Here is a 14,149-nt window from a genome sequence, read left to right as displayed (position 1 = left end):
CGTAAAAGGCAACCAAATGCAGGCCGAATCATAATACCTATGAGGCTCTGGCACGAGCATAAGGACAACACCGAGGCGTCATCCAAAAGGGCATAAGTAAAAGCGAACTAACTGCAAGTAGAGAGAGACAGATTACCATACGGTGAAAGAAGTTCACTGTAATCTGTAATGATCGCCGAGGATCAACGCAAAGGGGGTATAGCGTCCCCAAAGAAACCAAAACTTGCGAACCCAAGCCCTAAGGGAACTACCCCCTCTCTCCCCTTGATCGGAAGGCCTTCCCACACGCTGATTGGGGACTCTTCGGGTACTCGCTCATTTCACATTTGATTGGGGGACCACCTGGACCAATCCCATGCCCGTGCGGGCAGTGGGCGTGCCGAAATGGCTGTGTGGGGAGGGCAGATGGTCCCCGGAGAGAGGATCGACTGAACGATTGGATTTGTACAGTCCTCGGTAGCATCGTCGGCCAGATCTTGGTTTTCTCTCCTAGGTTTAGATGATAGGCGTTGGTCCACTTGATTTCCTTTTTTTTTTTTTCTCTTCCGTCATACAGGACACCAAATGCTGAGTCGGATCCAAACTGCTGGGATCAGATGGGTAATTTTTCTTTTCTTTCCTACTGTATACTGTACGGTCAGATCCCAATGTCCTCTGTCTACAGTGTGGTTTACATATTCCCGATTGGGTAGGTGACAAGCCTAAACCAGGGCGCCAAGCCCTGCCATGCGGACATGCGGACAGGCCGACGAAAAGGATATTTCGATCTCTGGGGCTATTACAGTGAACACACTGTCCTATCTCCACAGAATAGAGTAGACATCCTACCTGTCGCGATGACTGTTGGTGGTAGATTCCAAATCTGGCCAAATTCTGGTTAAGTCGACCCCATGTGTAATAATAGCCCCGAAACTATTAAAAGAGGCCCCAGTCTGCATAGGCGGCTAACCCTTGTCCCTGTTCGTGCCAACAATACGGTATTTTATTTTTATCTTTTGTTTTTGTGGATTTTGGATTTGGGATTTCTGATTATTTCTTAATTTCTTAATTTCTTAATTTCTTAATCATTTAATTCTTATTTTATATTCGGATTACTTTTATTTGGATTTTTGATTCTGGACACTGCTATATCTGTAGGGCGGGCCTGTCTATAATATCCCTTCGCCCCCCCCGGAACTCATACTTTAATCCAGCATATTCTCCTTACCACTTGCATGCAACCTCTGGCATTCCTCTTCACCTCCTTACATACCGCACGTTGCCTGTCTGAGGGAATCTTTGGTTAGCCGAGCGGGCCGCGATCTCGCCCCAACGAACAAACTTTAGTATGTACAATGAGTGACAGCGACTCCATATAGAACTGACCAAGCGCTAGCATTGAGGGCATGACGACCTCGGATTTTGTTCTTTTCCCAATGGCCGTTCCCCGATCTAAGCAGTATTTCATGGATCCCGTCGACATGTTCTACCCCATGGATGTCTACGGACAAACCGACCTCTCCCGTCTGCCCCATTCGTACTTCGATACCCACATGTTTGAGTCGGAGCTCAAGAACTCCAATTTCTCGATGCCCACCACACCTCCTTCCGCATACTCCACAGACCCTCAGATTGCCACAGGCTCTGCTGCCTCGGGTCCGTCCATTGCCAGCGCATCTTCCTCGGCCATGGGATCTCCATATTCAGGGACCGCGCATGCTTTCCAGGAGAACTGGGTCAACACAAACAACGGACTCGGACTGCCTGGGGTAGTCATGAGTGACATGTTCCCCCAAGAGTATATGCAGAACAGCATGGACATGGACATGCTGTACCAAGAAAAGTTCCCGGGCAGTTATGTCGGTATGTGGTCGCCAATGTTGTGGGAGAAATCACAGATGCTGACCGATCCAGATCCGGCATTGATACAACCAGAGCAACAAGGGCCTGGTTTGACTCCGACTATTGCCTATCCCGAACACGCCAACACCTACTCTAACTTGCCACACAACTACCTGGTGCCTTCTCCCACCACTTCTCCCCTTCCCTATAATGAAATCGCAGAGCACCACCCCTCTCCGCGCTCACACCCGGCGCAACACGCTGGACCATCACCCTTGATGGTTTCTCGCTCCCACCCGCAGTCGCGCCCAGTCTCAGTATATGACAGACGGTCTTCCATCTCCTCCGTCCGATCGCGACGCTCGCAGCACAGCCCGGCGCTGAGCAGCATCGAGCCCGATGATGAGGCCAGCGAGAAAGGGCGGTGCCCACACTCCGAGTGCGGACGTGTTTTCAAAGATTTAAAAGCCCACATGTTGACCCACCAGTCAGAACGGCCAGAGAAGTGCCCGATTCTGACCTGTGAGTACCACACCAAGGGCTTCGCTCGCAAGTACGATAAGAACCGCCACACATTGACCCACTACAAGGGAACAATGGTTTGCGGGTTCTGTCCGGGACCTGGATCCCCCGCTGAAAAGAGCTTCAACCGAGCCGATGTCTTCAAGCGGCATTTGACTTCCGTCCACGGCGTGGAGCAGACACCCCCCAACTGCCGTAAGCGCAGCCCCGGCGCATCATCAAAGAAGGGCACCAACTACAGTAGCGATGCCACCGGCAAGTGCTCAACATGTTCCTCGACCTTCTCCAACGCCCAGGACTTCTACGAGCATCTGGACGACTGTGTTCTGAGTGTGGTGCAGCAAGAAGAGCGTTCTGAGGCCATCAACCAGCAGCGCCTTGCTGAAGTTGCCGGCGACGAGGAGGTCAAAAAGACGATGGAAAAGCACCAACTGAATGTGTCCTCTCCCGTCGATACATTCAATGATTACGATGAGCTCAACGATGAGGATTCTCACGACCTCTCTGACTGGGTCGCCGGTCGCAGCGGCTTAAAATCCAACAAGGGGAACAACATTCTCTCCTCGCGTCCAATCCTTGGATCCGGCAATGCCGTCTCCAAATCCAAGCCCCCTCGCGCCGTCGCAACCCGCCGCCGCAACAACCGTGGCAATTACCCACAGTCCTGGGGCTGTCCCAGCAGCAGCATCAAGACCAAGAAGCGCGTTCTCTGTGTTTTCGATGGCCCCCGTCGACTGTGGAAGGACGAGATGATGCTCAACAACGAGTTTGAGGTCCGTGTCCGTCTCCCTCGTCACCCTGAGGATGACCGCGATGCCTATGTCACCGACCTGGACATCGAGACTCTCAACCGTGCTGAGGGAATTCACGGTGCGACTGACGAGGAGCGCGGTCCTTGGATCGGTGGTCCTTCTCCTTACATTATGGGCCAGCCGGCGATGCCTTTGCCGGAAATGTGCCAGATGCATGATGATGAGGTTTCCATCAATGACTTAATGGCTTGAACGATTCTCCTATTCTCCTACTCTCTCCCTATTCTCTTCCTCCTTCTCCCCGCCTCTTCTTTTTTCCTTGCCTGTCCTCTTCTCCCTTCTCTACCTTCTGGCTTGGCCGTGTGTATTTTCTTTGATGTGTCATGTTTCCGTATAGCAGCGGCGTCTTGACGAGCGATTTGTCTGAATACGGACTATGGATGATACCTTGGGATTGATATGAGATGATTTTCTCTTTGTTTCTTATGTTATTTGCCTGGCTGCGGGCTGGCTATACTGTGAACCGGATCCTGCTGGACAGCATCCTGGCGATAGTGTCGATCGAGGACTTAAAATGTCTGTCTTCTAATGACAATTATATCTACATTATACTCTCCAAACTTATGTCTCTTCAATTCCCGATAGTTGTCAGTTGTAAATTGCCAATGGCTAGTATCAAGTGTAAGGTTAACGTTATACTTGGCGGACGGCGGACAGGACTGTTTTCCCCCCAACCCCAATCCCCACCTCCCCCATGATCCTCCCACCATCACATCCCCCAGCTCCGTCATGCAATTAGCTCTACCAGAAAGTCTACCGACATTAGTCGCAAAACGTTTCACGGCTGCCCGAGATGCCAGTCATCTGGTATTTTCTTCAACCCACTTGTCGATAATCAACGCCGCAGGGATATCCGTGAGTGAACCGTCCTCGGGACAGGCCAAGTCGTAGCTAACACCATCCCGATTACAGTATCAACTCCGATACTGCCCAGCGCTTGCTAAGAAACCTTCCAACATCAAACCCGACAATGGACCCAAAGTCCCCAAGCCAGATCCCTTCCAGAACCCTACCCCAGAGCTCCTGATCGCGCAATTCCCGCCCGAGAACCCCGCCTACAACCTCATTCTCAACAAGTTCCCTGTGATCCCGAATCACTTCCTCCTCGTGACGAGAGACTGGCAAGCGCAGACTGATGTGCTAGAGAAAGCCGACCTAGAGGCTACATACGAGGTCCTGAAGGCGTGGAATCCATCTGAGCAGGGCCAAACGAATGGCTCCAAGACCCAGGGCCAAGGCCAGAGCCAAAGCCTGTTCGCCTTCTTCAACTCCGGCGACGATAGTGGTGCAAGCCAGCCGCACCGCCACCTCCAATTCCTCCCCGTGGAAGCAATGCGCCAACCGGGCTCGGAGACCTGGCATCCGCTGATTGACCTGCTCACCTCCCAATGCACATCCCCACCCTCCTCGCCTTCTTCAACGCCGAAATTCCAACACCTCTCTGCGCTCTCCTTCGCTCACTTTGCTCTTCCGCTTCCGCCAAACCCCTCACCCGAAGCCCTCTACTCGGTCTACACCACTCTTTACAAAGCCGCCGTCGCAGCAACACAAGGTTATAGCCCATATCAGTATACCGAGCCCGTTCCAACACACGGCGCATCACGTATCAGCTACAATCTTGCCATGACTCGCTCCAAGATGATGATTTGTCCCCGCCGGCAGGAGACAGCGGTCGTGCCGATTGACGCCGCGGCAGCGGCTGACATTGTTGACCCCGGGGTTCTTTCTTTGAACGGGACTATTCTCGCAGCAACGCTTATGGTCAAGGCCGAGAGTGAGTGGGATGCTCTGAGAGAGAATCCAGAGTTACTCACACAGGTTCTTACTACCGTCGGATTCCCTCGAACAGACTCGAGGGGTCCTTCTTTGTGAAGCGTGACTGGTGAACGTGGGATGGATGTTCATGTATAACCGTTGCTGACTTGTACTTTTTTGGATCTTTCTTTTTTTTTTCTCTATTTCTACCTTGCATTTCAGCATCGAATGATGCCTCGCTTTGTCATATACGACTTGAAGGCTATTTAGCGAACTCGGATCAAACCCAACGATGATCAGATATCAAGATAGCATTTTTGCACATAGCAGCAGGACCCAAAACAGCAAACAACAAAGAAACGCAGCATTATGAAATTCAACTCAAATCTAAAGCTTTGATCCATTCGCCTTGGCAACCAACTGCGCATTAACAGGCGTAACCGCTTTCCCAGTTTTCACAAAAGACATAATATTCTCCATACCCAGCCTTTCAAACCCAATATGCGCATCAACCGAAGCGCCGGCATTATGGGCCAGCATCTCGACATTCCGCATAGACGCCAGCTTAGGACTGACCCGCGGCTCATCGAAATGCACATCCAACCCAGCCGCCGCCAACTTCCCACTCTCCAATGCCTCCACAAGCGCGCTCTCATCCAGCAACTTTCCCCGCGCAATATTGATCAACCGAGCCCCATCCTTCATCTTCGCCAAAAGACCCTTATTCAGCAACGTCTCCCCACTAAACGGAGTCGCAACCATCACACAATCCGACACAGCCAACAACGAGTCCATTTCCTTGTGATAGGTGGCCCTCGACACGGCTTCCAGCTCAGCAGGCATCCGCACGATATCATGGTAATGAATCTTCATATTCATCGCCAGATACGCCTTCTCAGCCGTCCGTCTGCCAATCTGTCCAAACCCGATGATCCCAAGCGTGTGTCCATTCGGGTTATGCGAGACCATCGCCAAGTTCCGATTCGCATCGACAAACTGATCTGCGTCCATCGACCGCGCAGCCACATGCGACCAACTGAGCAGCCGGAACGTAGAGATAATCAGCCAGATCGCCGTGTCCGCTACTGACTCCGTACACGCCGCTGCGGCATTGCAGTAAGTCACTCCTAAACAAGCATCACGAATCAGCATTTGCATCGCATCATCTCCATCTCATACCGCCCCATCCAAACCAGACAGTTTGAGCATAAACATATAGAATGTACACGGTGAACAGTACATACCCCTCTTAGCCAAAGCAGCCGTATCAACCCAATCAAAGCCAGCACCAGCACTCGCATAGACACGACAAGAAGCCGGTAATAGCGACACGAGCTCTTCGTCCCAGTTGCCCATCTCGCCGCCGGTATTCCAGAATGGGCGGTAGATGGCCAGGAAATCGCCGAAGGTGCGCTCTTTCAGGGCGCGCTTGAACTCTTCTCGGTTCATGCTGTATGACCGGCGGATGTCGAATGCATCTTGGAATTTGGCGTGGAGACCGTGGTTCCAGCGAATGTCGTCGCCTAGTTGGAGGACGATTGGTTTGGGCATTGCGTTTTGTAGATTGTGTGGTTTGGCTCTGGTGGATGGGTATATAGAGATATTGATATAGGAGTGGGAGAATGGATGGAACTTGATGGTTGAGCTTCAATTGCTTTGGTTTGATTTGATATGGCTTATAGTATAGTATTACTTCTACAGACATCGGAATTAGTTAAGTATTGCTCTTGTTTCTGCCTTCTTCCGAAGGGCTGTTCTCGCCGGCTATTGCTGCTTTCATTCTTTTCGTCAGGAGTTGTGCGGCTATTGATTCCCTTCAGGCCGGGTATTGGGAGTCACGGCGAATGAAATCCGAGATGTGTGGGGGATGATCGTCGGAGACCCCATCGATGATGGAGTTTAGCTCTAGACTGCGGGGAGTTTCATTTTGCTTTGGATTCTAGGGGGTATTGGTGTATTTCCTTGGAGTTTCTTCTTTCTCAGGAAAATTCCGAAATGGTACCGTACCTTGATACCGAAGTCCGCTACTATAAACTTGATATTCAACAGTGGCCATGCCATGTCAATGACAACAAGATATTCATTGTTAATTACGTAGAATTATCCTTCTATTGGAAAGGAACGCAGTCTAAAAGCTCAGTAATGACAAACGCTACGATACAAAGAACCAGACCAGCTGAGATCAACCAAACAGTAAACAGATCACAAAGGCTCAAGAGAAAGACAAGGAACCTCACAGAAATTGAAACCACTTAACCAGTCAAAGCTTGATATCATGGATCTCACACCACTTCTTCTTGCACGTCGCATTCCCGAAATAGTAGGATCCACCGTGACTCCAGATATACTCGGCCACCTTCTTCCAAGAGACCTTGGGCGGCTGATGCATGCTGACACTGAGCTGGACAATGGAGGCATACGCCTCCGGGGATTCGGAGCAGACGAGGACAGCGTCACAGAGGAGTTTAATCTGTGCGGCAAGAAAATGATTAGTTATAGTGTCATTACATATGAGTATGGATCATTTGACGTACATCCCTGTCTTGCCACTTGGGCTTCCTGACGCGTTGATCTTTGGCTTTTGTCAGGGTGCGGAATCGCCCACGTAGCGTGGACTCCGCCTCTTTGAATCCGCCTATTCGCTTGATATCTTTGTATGAGAGGCCGCGTCGCTTGCACTCAATTAGGAATGCATTCCGGGTGTCGCTGTAGTGGAGGCTTGCTTCGATGGCGGCTTGATCTTCGCTGGCTGGTTGAGGAGATGCTGACTCCTCTGTTGTCGAGTGGACATAGGAAGGACTGTGTCTGTTCGGGTGGAGCTGGCTGAAAGACCCAGTCTCAGTGTCCGAGTAGATGGCTCCGGGGTTGGAGCTGTATTCGTTATTTGGGAAGGACTGCTGGTTTGGAGGCACTGCGATTGCTGTTGGCCTGGGGATTGAAGAATAGAACGAATCATGATTTGATGAAGAAGAGGCTCCAGTCATGGACATATGACTTGTTTTTGGCATTGGGATGCCATAACTCTTGGGGAGGGAGCCTCTGTTTTGTTTTGTGTGCATGTATGGATGATTCACAGGCCATGCAGCCTCATAAGGGCTCAAAGCAGGCCAATTCATATCCTCAGTTGCTTCACTGGTCATGCCCTGAGGATACCACATGTCAGGCTCATTGTTCAAGTTCCATGTTGTCCACGGAGCACCATTTTTGGAGCTGGTGAACTTGGGGCAGGGAGACGTGTGAGGTTCCATGTGTGCCTTGTGCGAACCCAGGTCGAGATCACTCTGGTTCGAGCTGTAGCCCGTCGTATTCGGGACATAAACAGACAACGGATCGAAGATGCCACATCTTGATTGTTCATTCGATGTTTCGAATGAAGAAATGGATGGTGTATCTTCGGAGACTGATAGGAATGAAAGATTGGTGGCCACCATGTGCGCAGCTCTTGAAATTGGATGGACTAGCCTAGCACGAGAGTCCACATTGCGAGGGTAAAAAGCTTCATGGTAGTTCTCAAAAGAACCATGGTAGGACTCGCAGTAACCGTCCCCGAGGTTTGGAAGTCCACTCTTCATACTGGATCTCGGTATGTCTGGAGAGACATTCTGCCCATATTCAGTTCCATAGTGATCTCCATCTCTGCGTGGTATGAAATAGAGATTCTCTTGAGAAGACACAGCATGGGAAACAAAGCTTCGCGTGCGAGGCATAGTTTCAGTGATATCGTGGATATCTTGTGTTTGGCCTATGGGTAGGTGATAAAGAAAAGGGCAATCAGGATGCGGAATAGAAACGGGCTCAGCAGAAGAGATGCGGGAATGCCAGTCACTTGAAAACTGGAGAGAATGTTCATCCAAACTCTCCGAGTTGCCAGATAAAGAAGAAGATGAATCAGAGACAGAACTGGGGAACACAGGACAGTATTCTGGAGATACCCATGACTTTGGGGCCCCGGTTACAGCCAACACATCAGCCATTGTAATGGCCTTAAGTGGAACAGCACGGGAAATCAAATTACCAAAAGAATGGATACGGTGACGGTTGTGGGCGTGATACCATCCGCACGCCTCACCGCAACTATTTGCAAGTGTTGTACGCGGGTTGACACTGCGTGTGGACTACCGCTTCGCAGTAGAGGGTCTTTGTAGAAGATTTCACAGCGGATAAAATGCGGAGAATTCGAGGAGACCTGCAGGGCTGACCGTTGAGAAGGGTCAGTATTTTGTTTTATATGGAGATGTTTCACCGAGATAAACCCTGGCAAGTTGCTTGCCACTAACCTATGAAATGCCTGAATCTTAGCAATGGAGATAATGAGGATAGCAATATCTCTGCAGATGTAGGATAGGGCACCAGAGGTGTAGTTATCTTGCAATGGTGGTAATGGTGGAAATGGCGGCAATGCCGTACTTGGGAGTTATAAAGCCGGTTCGTTCCTTGACAACTTGGTCTATAAAGACTAGAATATAATTCAAGCCGTTAGATGCAATGCAGTCTCGGATCTGCCTGAAATACGGTTTCTGGGGTTAAAAAGTGGCAAATTCGAAATGGCTGGCTGTTCGGCCGGTTTCCAGGATGGCACCGAGAGAGATTGTTTGAGAGACAATATCGATGAACGAGATCGAGAAAGGGTAATTCAAAATATTATTAACACATAGAACTATACAGCAAGATCAAAGTGTCTCTCTGTGCCTTTTAATGGAAAATCTGAGCGACCAGGTTGCTAATACATAAACCATGTTTATGATCCCGCCAGCCCATTTCAACCTCTCGGCCCGGTTAATCTCACTTGAGGCCCGTGCAATTGCGCAACGGTCAGGGAAATTCTCGTCCTGGCGTCTAAAGGAGGTAGGGTCAACAAAGAAAGAATATCAGCGTAGACATGGGTTGGCACCCAAGCTAGCCAGGTCACGAATTCCGCGGCATCCCAGTCATCGGATGATGATCCACTTCCCGATCGTTTCAGATCTTTTCTCTATTGTCTGGCATCTTGTCTTGCTTTAGCCTCGATACTGTGGCCGGGGATATGTTTAGGAGAGAATGAAACCTATCCATTGATGAATGGGATGATGGATTCTCGACGACCTTTTCAGGAACATCTTCCCTTGCCACCCGTAAACCCAAGTGGAGATATCTCAACTTCATTTCCTACTTTCCTGCAACACCTAGGGATCTGATAGTCAGGGTTTGTCCAATTAGCCTGGGAACTGTATCCCCGTTGGCAAGGCTCAAAGGGATGATCCCACTCCAATCGAAAGACCCCACCGTGTACAAGCCAGGCTAAGCTACTTACAGTGTGCATCCGTCTGCACGTCTACCTGATCGGCAAACTGTCTACAGCTCCATGCCTTGGCAGTAGCTCGGACCGTTTTGGAATGTTCCATCCTGAACGGGTACCGACATGGACCTTCTGGGGGAGGCTTAGTAGCATCCAAACCAATCAAGTCAGGGGGCCTGATCCAACCTGATTGGAAAAAAGTAATATGAACAAGGCTCAGGAGGATCATCTAACTTCTTTCTCTCATGTGGACGAGGAAGTTTTGCCGAAATATGCTACCTATCGATTTTCCAATGTTCTAGTATCCAACGCCCACACTCTTAGTCCCAACGGATGTAGTTCATCAAAGGCTTCCGTGAGAGTTAGCGCCAGAGATCGACAATCTTTGAGATATCCCCTTGCAGTGTAACTTTTAGTGCAGATATTATGAATCAATCTCGGGGTTGGGAAATAGAGATAGGTGGGTAAGCAACGCCCTCAATTGCCGGCCCAAGATGAAAATAAACTTAAGAGGGCCGTTGGCAAATATCTCCGGCTCCCTTTCCCCGGATCTACAACGTCCTAGAGTTGGGCCCATTCGAAAGAAGCTTCTTTAAAATAGCCGGGATAAATTGAGTGGGGTTGAAGCCAGCAAGGTCGAAAATGAGTGCAGTGAAGCGACAGGAAACTTGGGAAGTGCCCCCTGTCCACTCATATTTGATCATGTTAGAAGTTTTGTGACACTTGGAAATTTTCCTTAAGCACTTTCTATTTTTACATCGTTTTCATTTTCATTCTCATATGGATTCGAGTGCTTTTAACGTTAGTTTGCATGAATGTGTAGTCATCGGGATGAGGTTGTATTCGATTAACGGCCGGGGTTATTTCCCGTATATGCAGATCATATTGGCAGGGGAGTTTTTCCAGTCAGACGGGTAAATTAGCCGATGATACATCAGATTCCTTAAGCAATCCTGAGACTTAAATGGAATCCGAAACAAATCCGGGGAAGGTCGGGTTGGCAGCTGACGAGACGGTTGAGCTGGTTACGTTGATGCGAACAGGGGCGCAGGGGAGAATCAGTGCAAAAGAAAATGAGGGAATGGAAACCGCCAGAAAAAGCAAAAAGAGGTTGGTGCTGTCGAGTTTGAAAGGGGTCCATTAATTGCTGTTGGTTCTCTGTTGGTTATCGATTGGCCGAGTTAGGGCTCAACAAGTCCCGGGACCCGGGCGATGTGCATACAGATACTGCTTTAGTGTCGGCAGTAGTGTATGATGAACTTGGGTTCCTCGTACTAATCTCAAATGCCAAGAGAAATAGAGAACCATTTTCTATTCAACATTCTAAAAATATGTAGCTCACAATTCCTGCGCTGAGACAGCCTACCCAGGGAATGTTGTTTATCTTTCCACGCAGACTCGACACCTTCCTAAGAGAGTCACATATTTATGTCACAGACCAGAGCTATAGACCACTACATGAGACACAGAGGCCAGATCAGAGGTGTGAGGAGCCTCTAGCCTACTACATTCCAAGTCGTGGCTTGCTGCAGGTCTGGCATCACACAACAGTTGCTGGTAGGTATGCATCGTGGCGGTTACTGCGCTAATCACAGTTCATGATACTATTATACAAAAACAAAAGATAATGTTGAATTATGTTTCAGATATTTGATCAACCACCAGGTGTTTCGGGAAATATGAGGCATTCTTGAACGAGGTACTATTGAGTGCCGGGACACTGAGGTGGCGATTCAATATGCTAAAATTATATCCGGCTGACATGATATTTGTTGATCCTGGTTGTAGAAATCTTAGAACAAAGAAATGACTGTTTTCAGTCTCATATCATGCGGAAATTTTCCAGAGAAAGCCAGCCCTAATCTCACGGCCTCGAACCACACTCGTCATTGCCCACAAAAGGTGCAGGCAGATAAAGCGGGAAAAAATCAATGGCTAGTTGCTTTGCCCACCGGGAGTAAATTATAACGCAATCGCCCGAGACGCTGAGTGGGGGAGGCGATGATGAACATCCCCGGGGCAAAGGGTAGACGTTTGAATCCCTAAACGCATTCCCGCTTCCGTCGGCCAGCTGCGTCTCTCTGCGGAAATATTCAGATCAAAAGTCGGTCAATGGAGAGTTCTTTTGGCCAATGGAATCGAAGAGCTGTCTAGAGTAAAGAAGACGCACTAATGATGAGATCCGGAAGGGTTCAACACAGGGGTATGGGAGAAAACAGCAAAATCAAGGTAGAATACATCTCAGTGTGTGTTTCTTGGAGTTTTCGTGTAAGATATGCAATTAAACTTATACAACAGGTTGGGCCGAGGTGGGTGTTCCTGCGCTCCCTACTACACTCTTTAATAACAGGTTCAGACATCTACATCTGCCTATGAGCAGAATATTGACTATCTACTGGACCTGACATCGATTTTCAGACTTGAATTTCTCCGCGGATACTATGAAACGAGCCCTATTTTCTTCGACAAAGATTACAACGAATGGGAACGACCGTTGAAAGGAGTGTTGGGCAGCATTTCACGGGTTGCTATTCTTAGTCCATAAAGTTTGAGTAAACGGACAACTTTTCCATCCATTGACCTATGCCGTCTTGCTGATAAAACGACCGAGGTTATCTAGGCTAGGGTGGACAAAGAACTCTCATGCAGGTATTGAGGAATGTCTTAATCATGACTCGAAAGATCAGAGAAGATTATCCCAACAAGCCAAGTCTGTCACATATTTTGTGATGCAACATTAATCTTCTAGAGGTAAAACTAGTGGCAATGATTCCGTCGTGTCTGAGTTAGATCCCTTAGGCCTCATCTGGTAAGGACCTTGGTATTGATAACAGCGGATGAATCACCTGAACACTCTAGGATCCCTAGTCAAAACAACATGCGTTTGATCTTTTAACTTGCATCTCAGCATTATGAAACGAAAGCCTAAACTTGGAGTCTTTTATTCACGGAGCCGCAATGGCTTGCACTTCGGCTCAAGGGTCTCAAAACCGCCTCCTACAATAATTGGATCCGTGATTTGGAATCAGATGGATGTAGAAATTTGTTCCCTACTGCGAACTTTCTGTGATTTGTTCACCTGATAGATATTCCTTGCTCCGTGCAACTTTTGAGGGAACATACGTTCATTGCTCCTAATGGTCATGAACAACGAGCGACTGAGTACCTAGAGTTTTATATTTCTCAGAATCATATATCACTCAGATATGCCTCTGAACAACTTTGCTGTTTCCCTTCCCTATACTGTAATCAGAACTGGTTATCGAAGTGAATATCTCAATATGTGTGGCCTGTATGTGTATTGCTTGATTGCACACGAAATATTTTCCTCTTTCAGTCCCAATCAAAGAAGAGGAAAAAAAAAATAAAACAAGCTCCTTGTTGAACTAGATAACATTGTCATCTCCGGCTTCGAGACCTTGAACTCTCCCATGGTGTTCTTTCAGTTGTATTTTGGTATAATTTGCACTCGAAAAGGTTTCCAAGCTCACTTGGATTGGTTCGTATCTTTTTCTCAACATATTGCTACTAACGGCAAGTGGAATCACAACCTTATCTTCTCCCACAGAGATACTTCGTTGATTGATGATATTTTGAGGAACGATGTCGAAAATTGGGAGTCTGATATGCATTCTTCTATCTCAACCAACAATCTAATTCTCCTGCAGCTAACAATTACAAATTCTTGAAAACGAAGAAAAGGTCTTGCGAGGCAATGAGGGTTTCAAGAGACATATTCATGAGGCGTCGGCACATGATATTGAACGTGATCCATATATAGGTACACGAGGCGGATATATATAATGACCAAATCGATGAGATAAAAAAGAAGATGGAAATGGATTGTATCACTATTCCATGGGGTATCAAAATAAATGACCTGGAGTACACGCAAGGAGAAAGCCCAGTAAGTTATGTATCCATAGGTACAACTTCAGGGTGCGTAAAGACAAGAAAAGAACAA

At 48.4% G+C, this 14,149-nt stretch overlaps 4 protein-coding genes across 4 annotated transcripts; 2 read left to right on the top strand and 2 right to left on the bottom strand.

Moving 5' to 3' along the window:
• Positions 1-1,385: 1,385 nt before the first annotated feature.
• zfpA (uncharacterized protein) lies at positions 1,386-3,347 on the top strand (the record flags this gene model as incomplete). Its single annotated transcript, XM_057126300.1, has 1 exon — positions 1,386-3,347. One exon carries the CDS (start codon positions 1,386-1,388, stop codon positions 3,345-3,347), a length of 1,962 nt encoding a protein of 653 aa, XP_056985190.1.
• Positions 3,348-3,884: 537 nt separating this feature from the next.
• N7511_003874 (uncharacterized protein) lies at positions 3,885-5,027 on the top strand (the record flags this gene model as incomplete). The annotated part of the gene is made up of 2 exons (XM_057126299.1): positions 3,885-4,010; positions 4,068-5,027. 2 exons carry the CDS (start codon positions 3,885-3,887, stop codon positions 5,025-5,027), a joined length of 1,086 nt encoding a protein of 361 aa, XP_056985189.1.
• Positions 5,028-5,297: 270 nt separating this feature from the next.
• On the bottom strand, positions 5,298-6,461 carry N7511_003873 (D-mandelate dehydrogenase-like dehydrogenase; the record flags this gene model as incomplete). Its single annotated transcript, XM_057126298.1, has 2 exons — positions 5,298-6,037; positions 6,155-6,461. 2 exons carry the CDS (start codon positions 6,459-6,461, stop codon positions 5,298-5,300), a joined length of 1,047 nt encoding a protein of 348 aa, XP_056985188.1.
• A 709-nt stretch (positions 6,462-7,170) lies between these two features.
• N7511_003872 (uncharacterized protein) lies at positions 7,171-8,884 on the bottom strand (the record flags this gene model as incomplete). The annotated part of the gene is made up of 2 exons (XM_057126297.1): positions 7,171-7,380; positions 7,445-8,884. 2 exons carry the CDS (start codon positions 8,882-8,884, stop codon positions 7,171-7,173), a joined length of 1,650 nt encoding a protein of 549 aa, XP_056985187.1.
• Between the last annotated feature and the right edge of the window lie 5,265 nt (positions 8,885-14,149).

This window comes from Penicillium nucicola (assembly GCF_028828085.1).
Source record: "Penicillium nucicola strain IBT 29836 chromosome Unknown utg000003l, whole genome shotgun sequence".
In the NCBI taxonomy this organism is placed as follows: domain Eukaryota; kingdom Fungi; phylum Ascomycota; class Eurotiomycetes; order Eurotiales; family Aspergillaceae; genus Penicillium; species Penicillium nucicola.
Note: the sequence above shows the minus strand (reverse complement) of the source record. Positions and strands in the feature narration are given on the sequence as shown.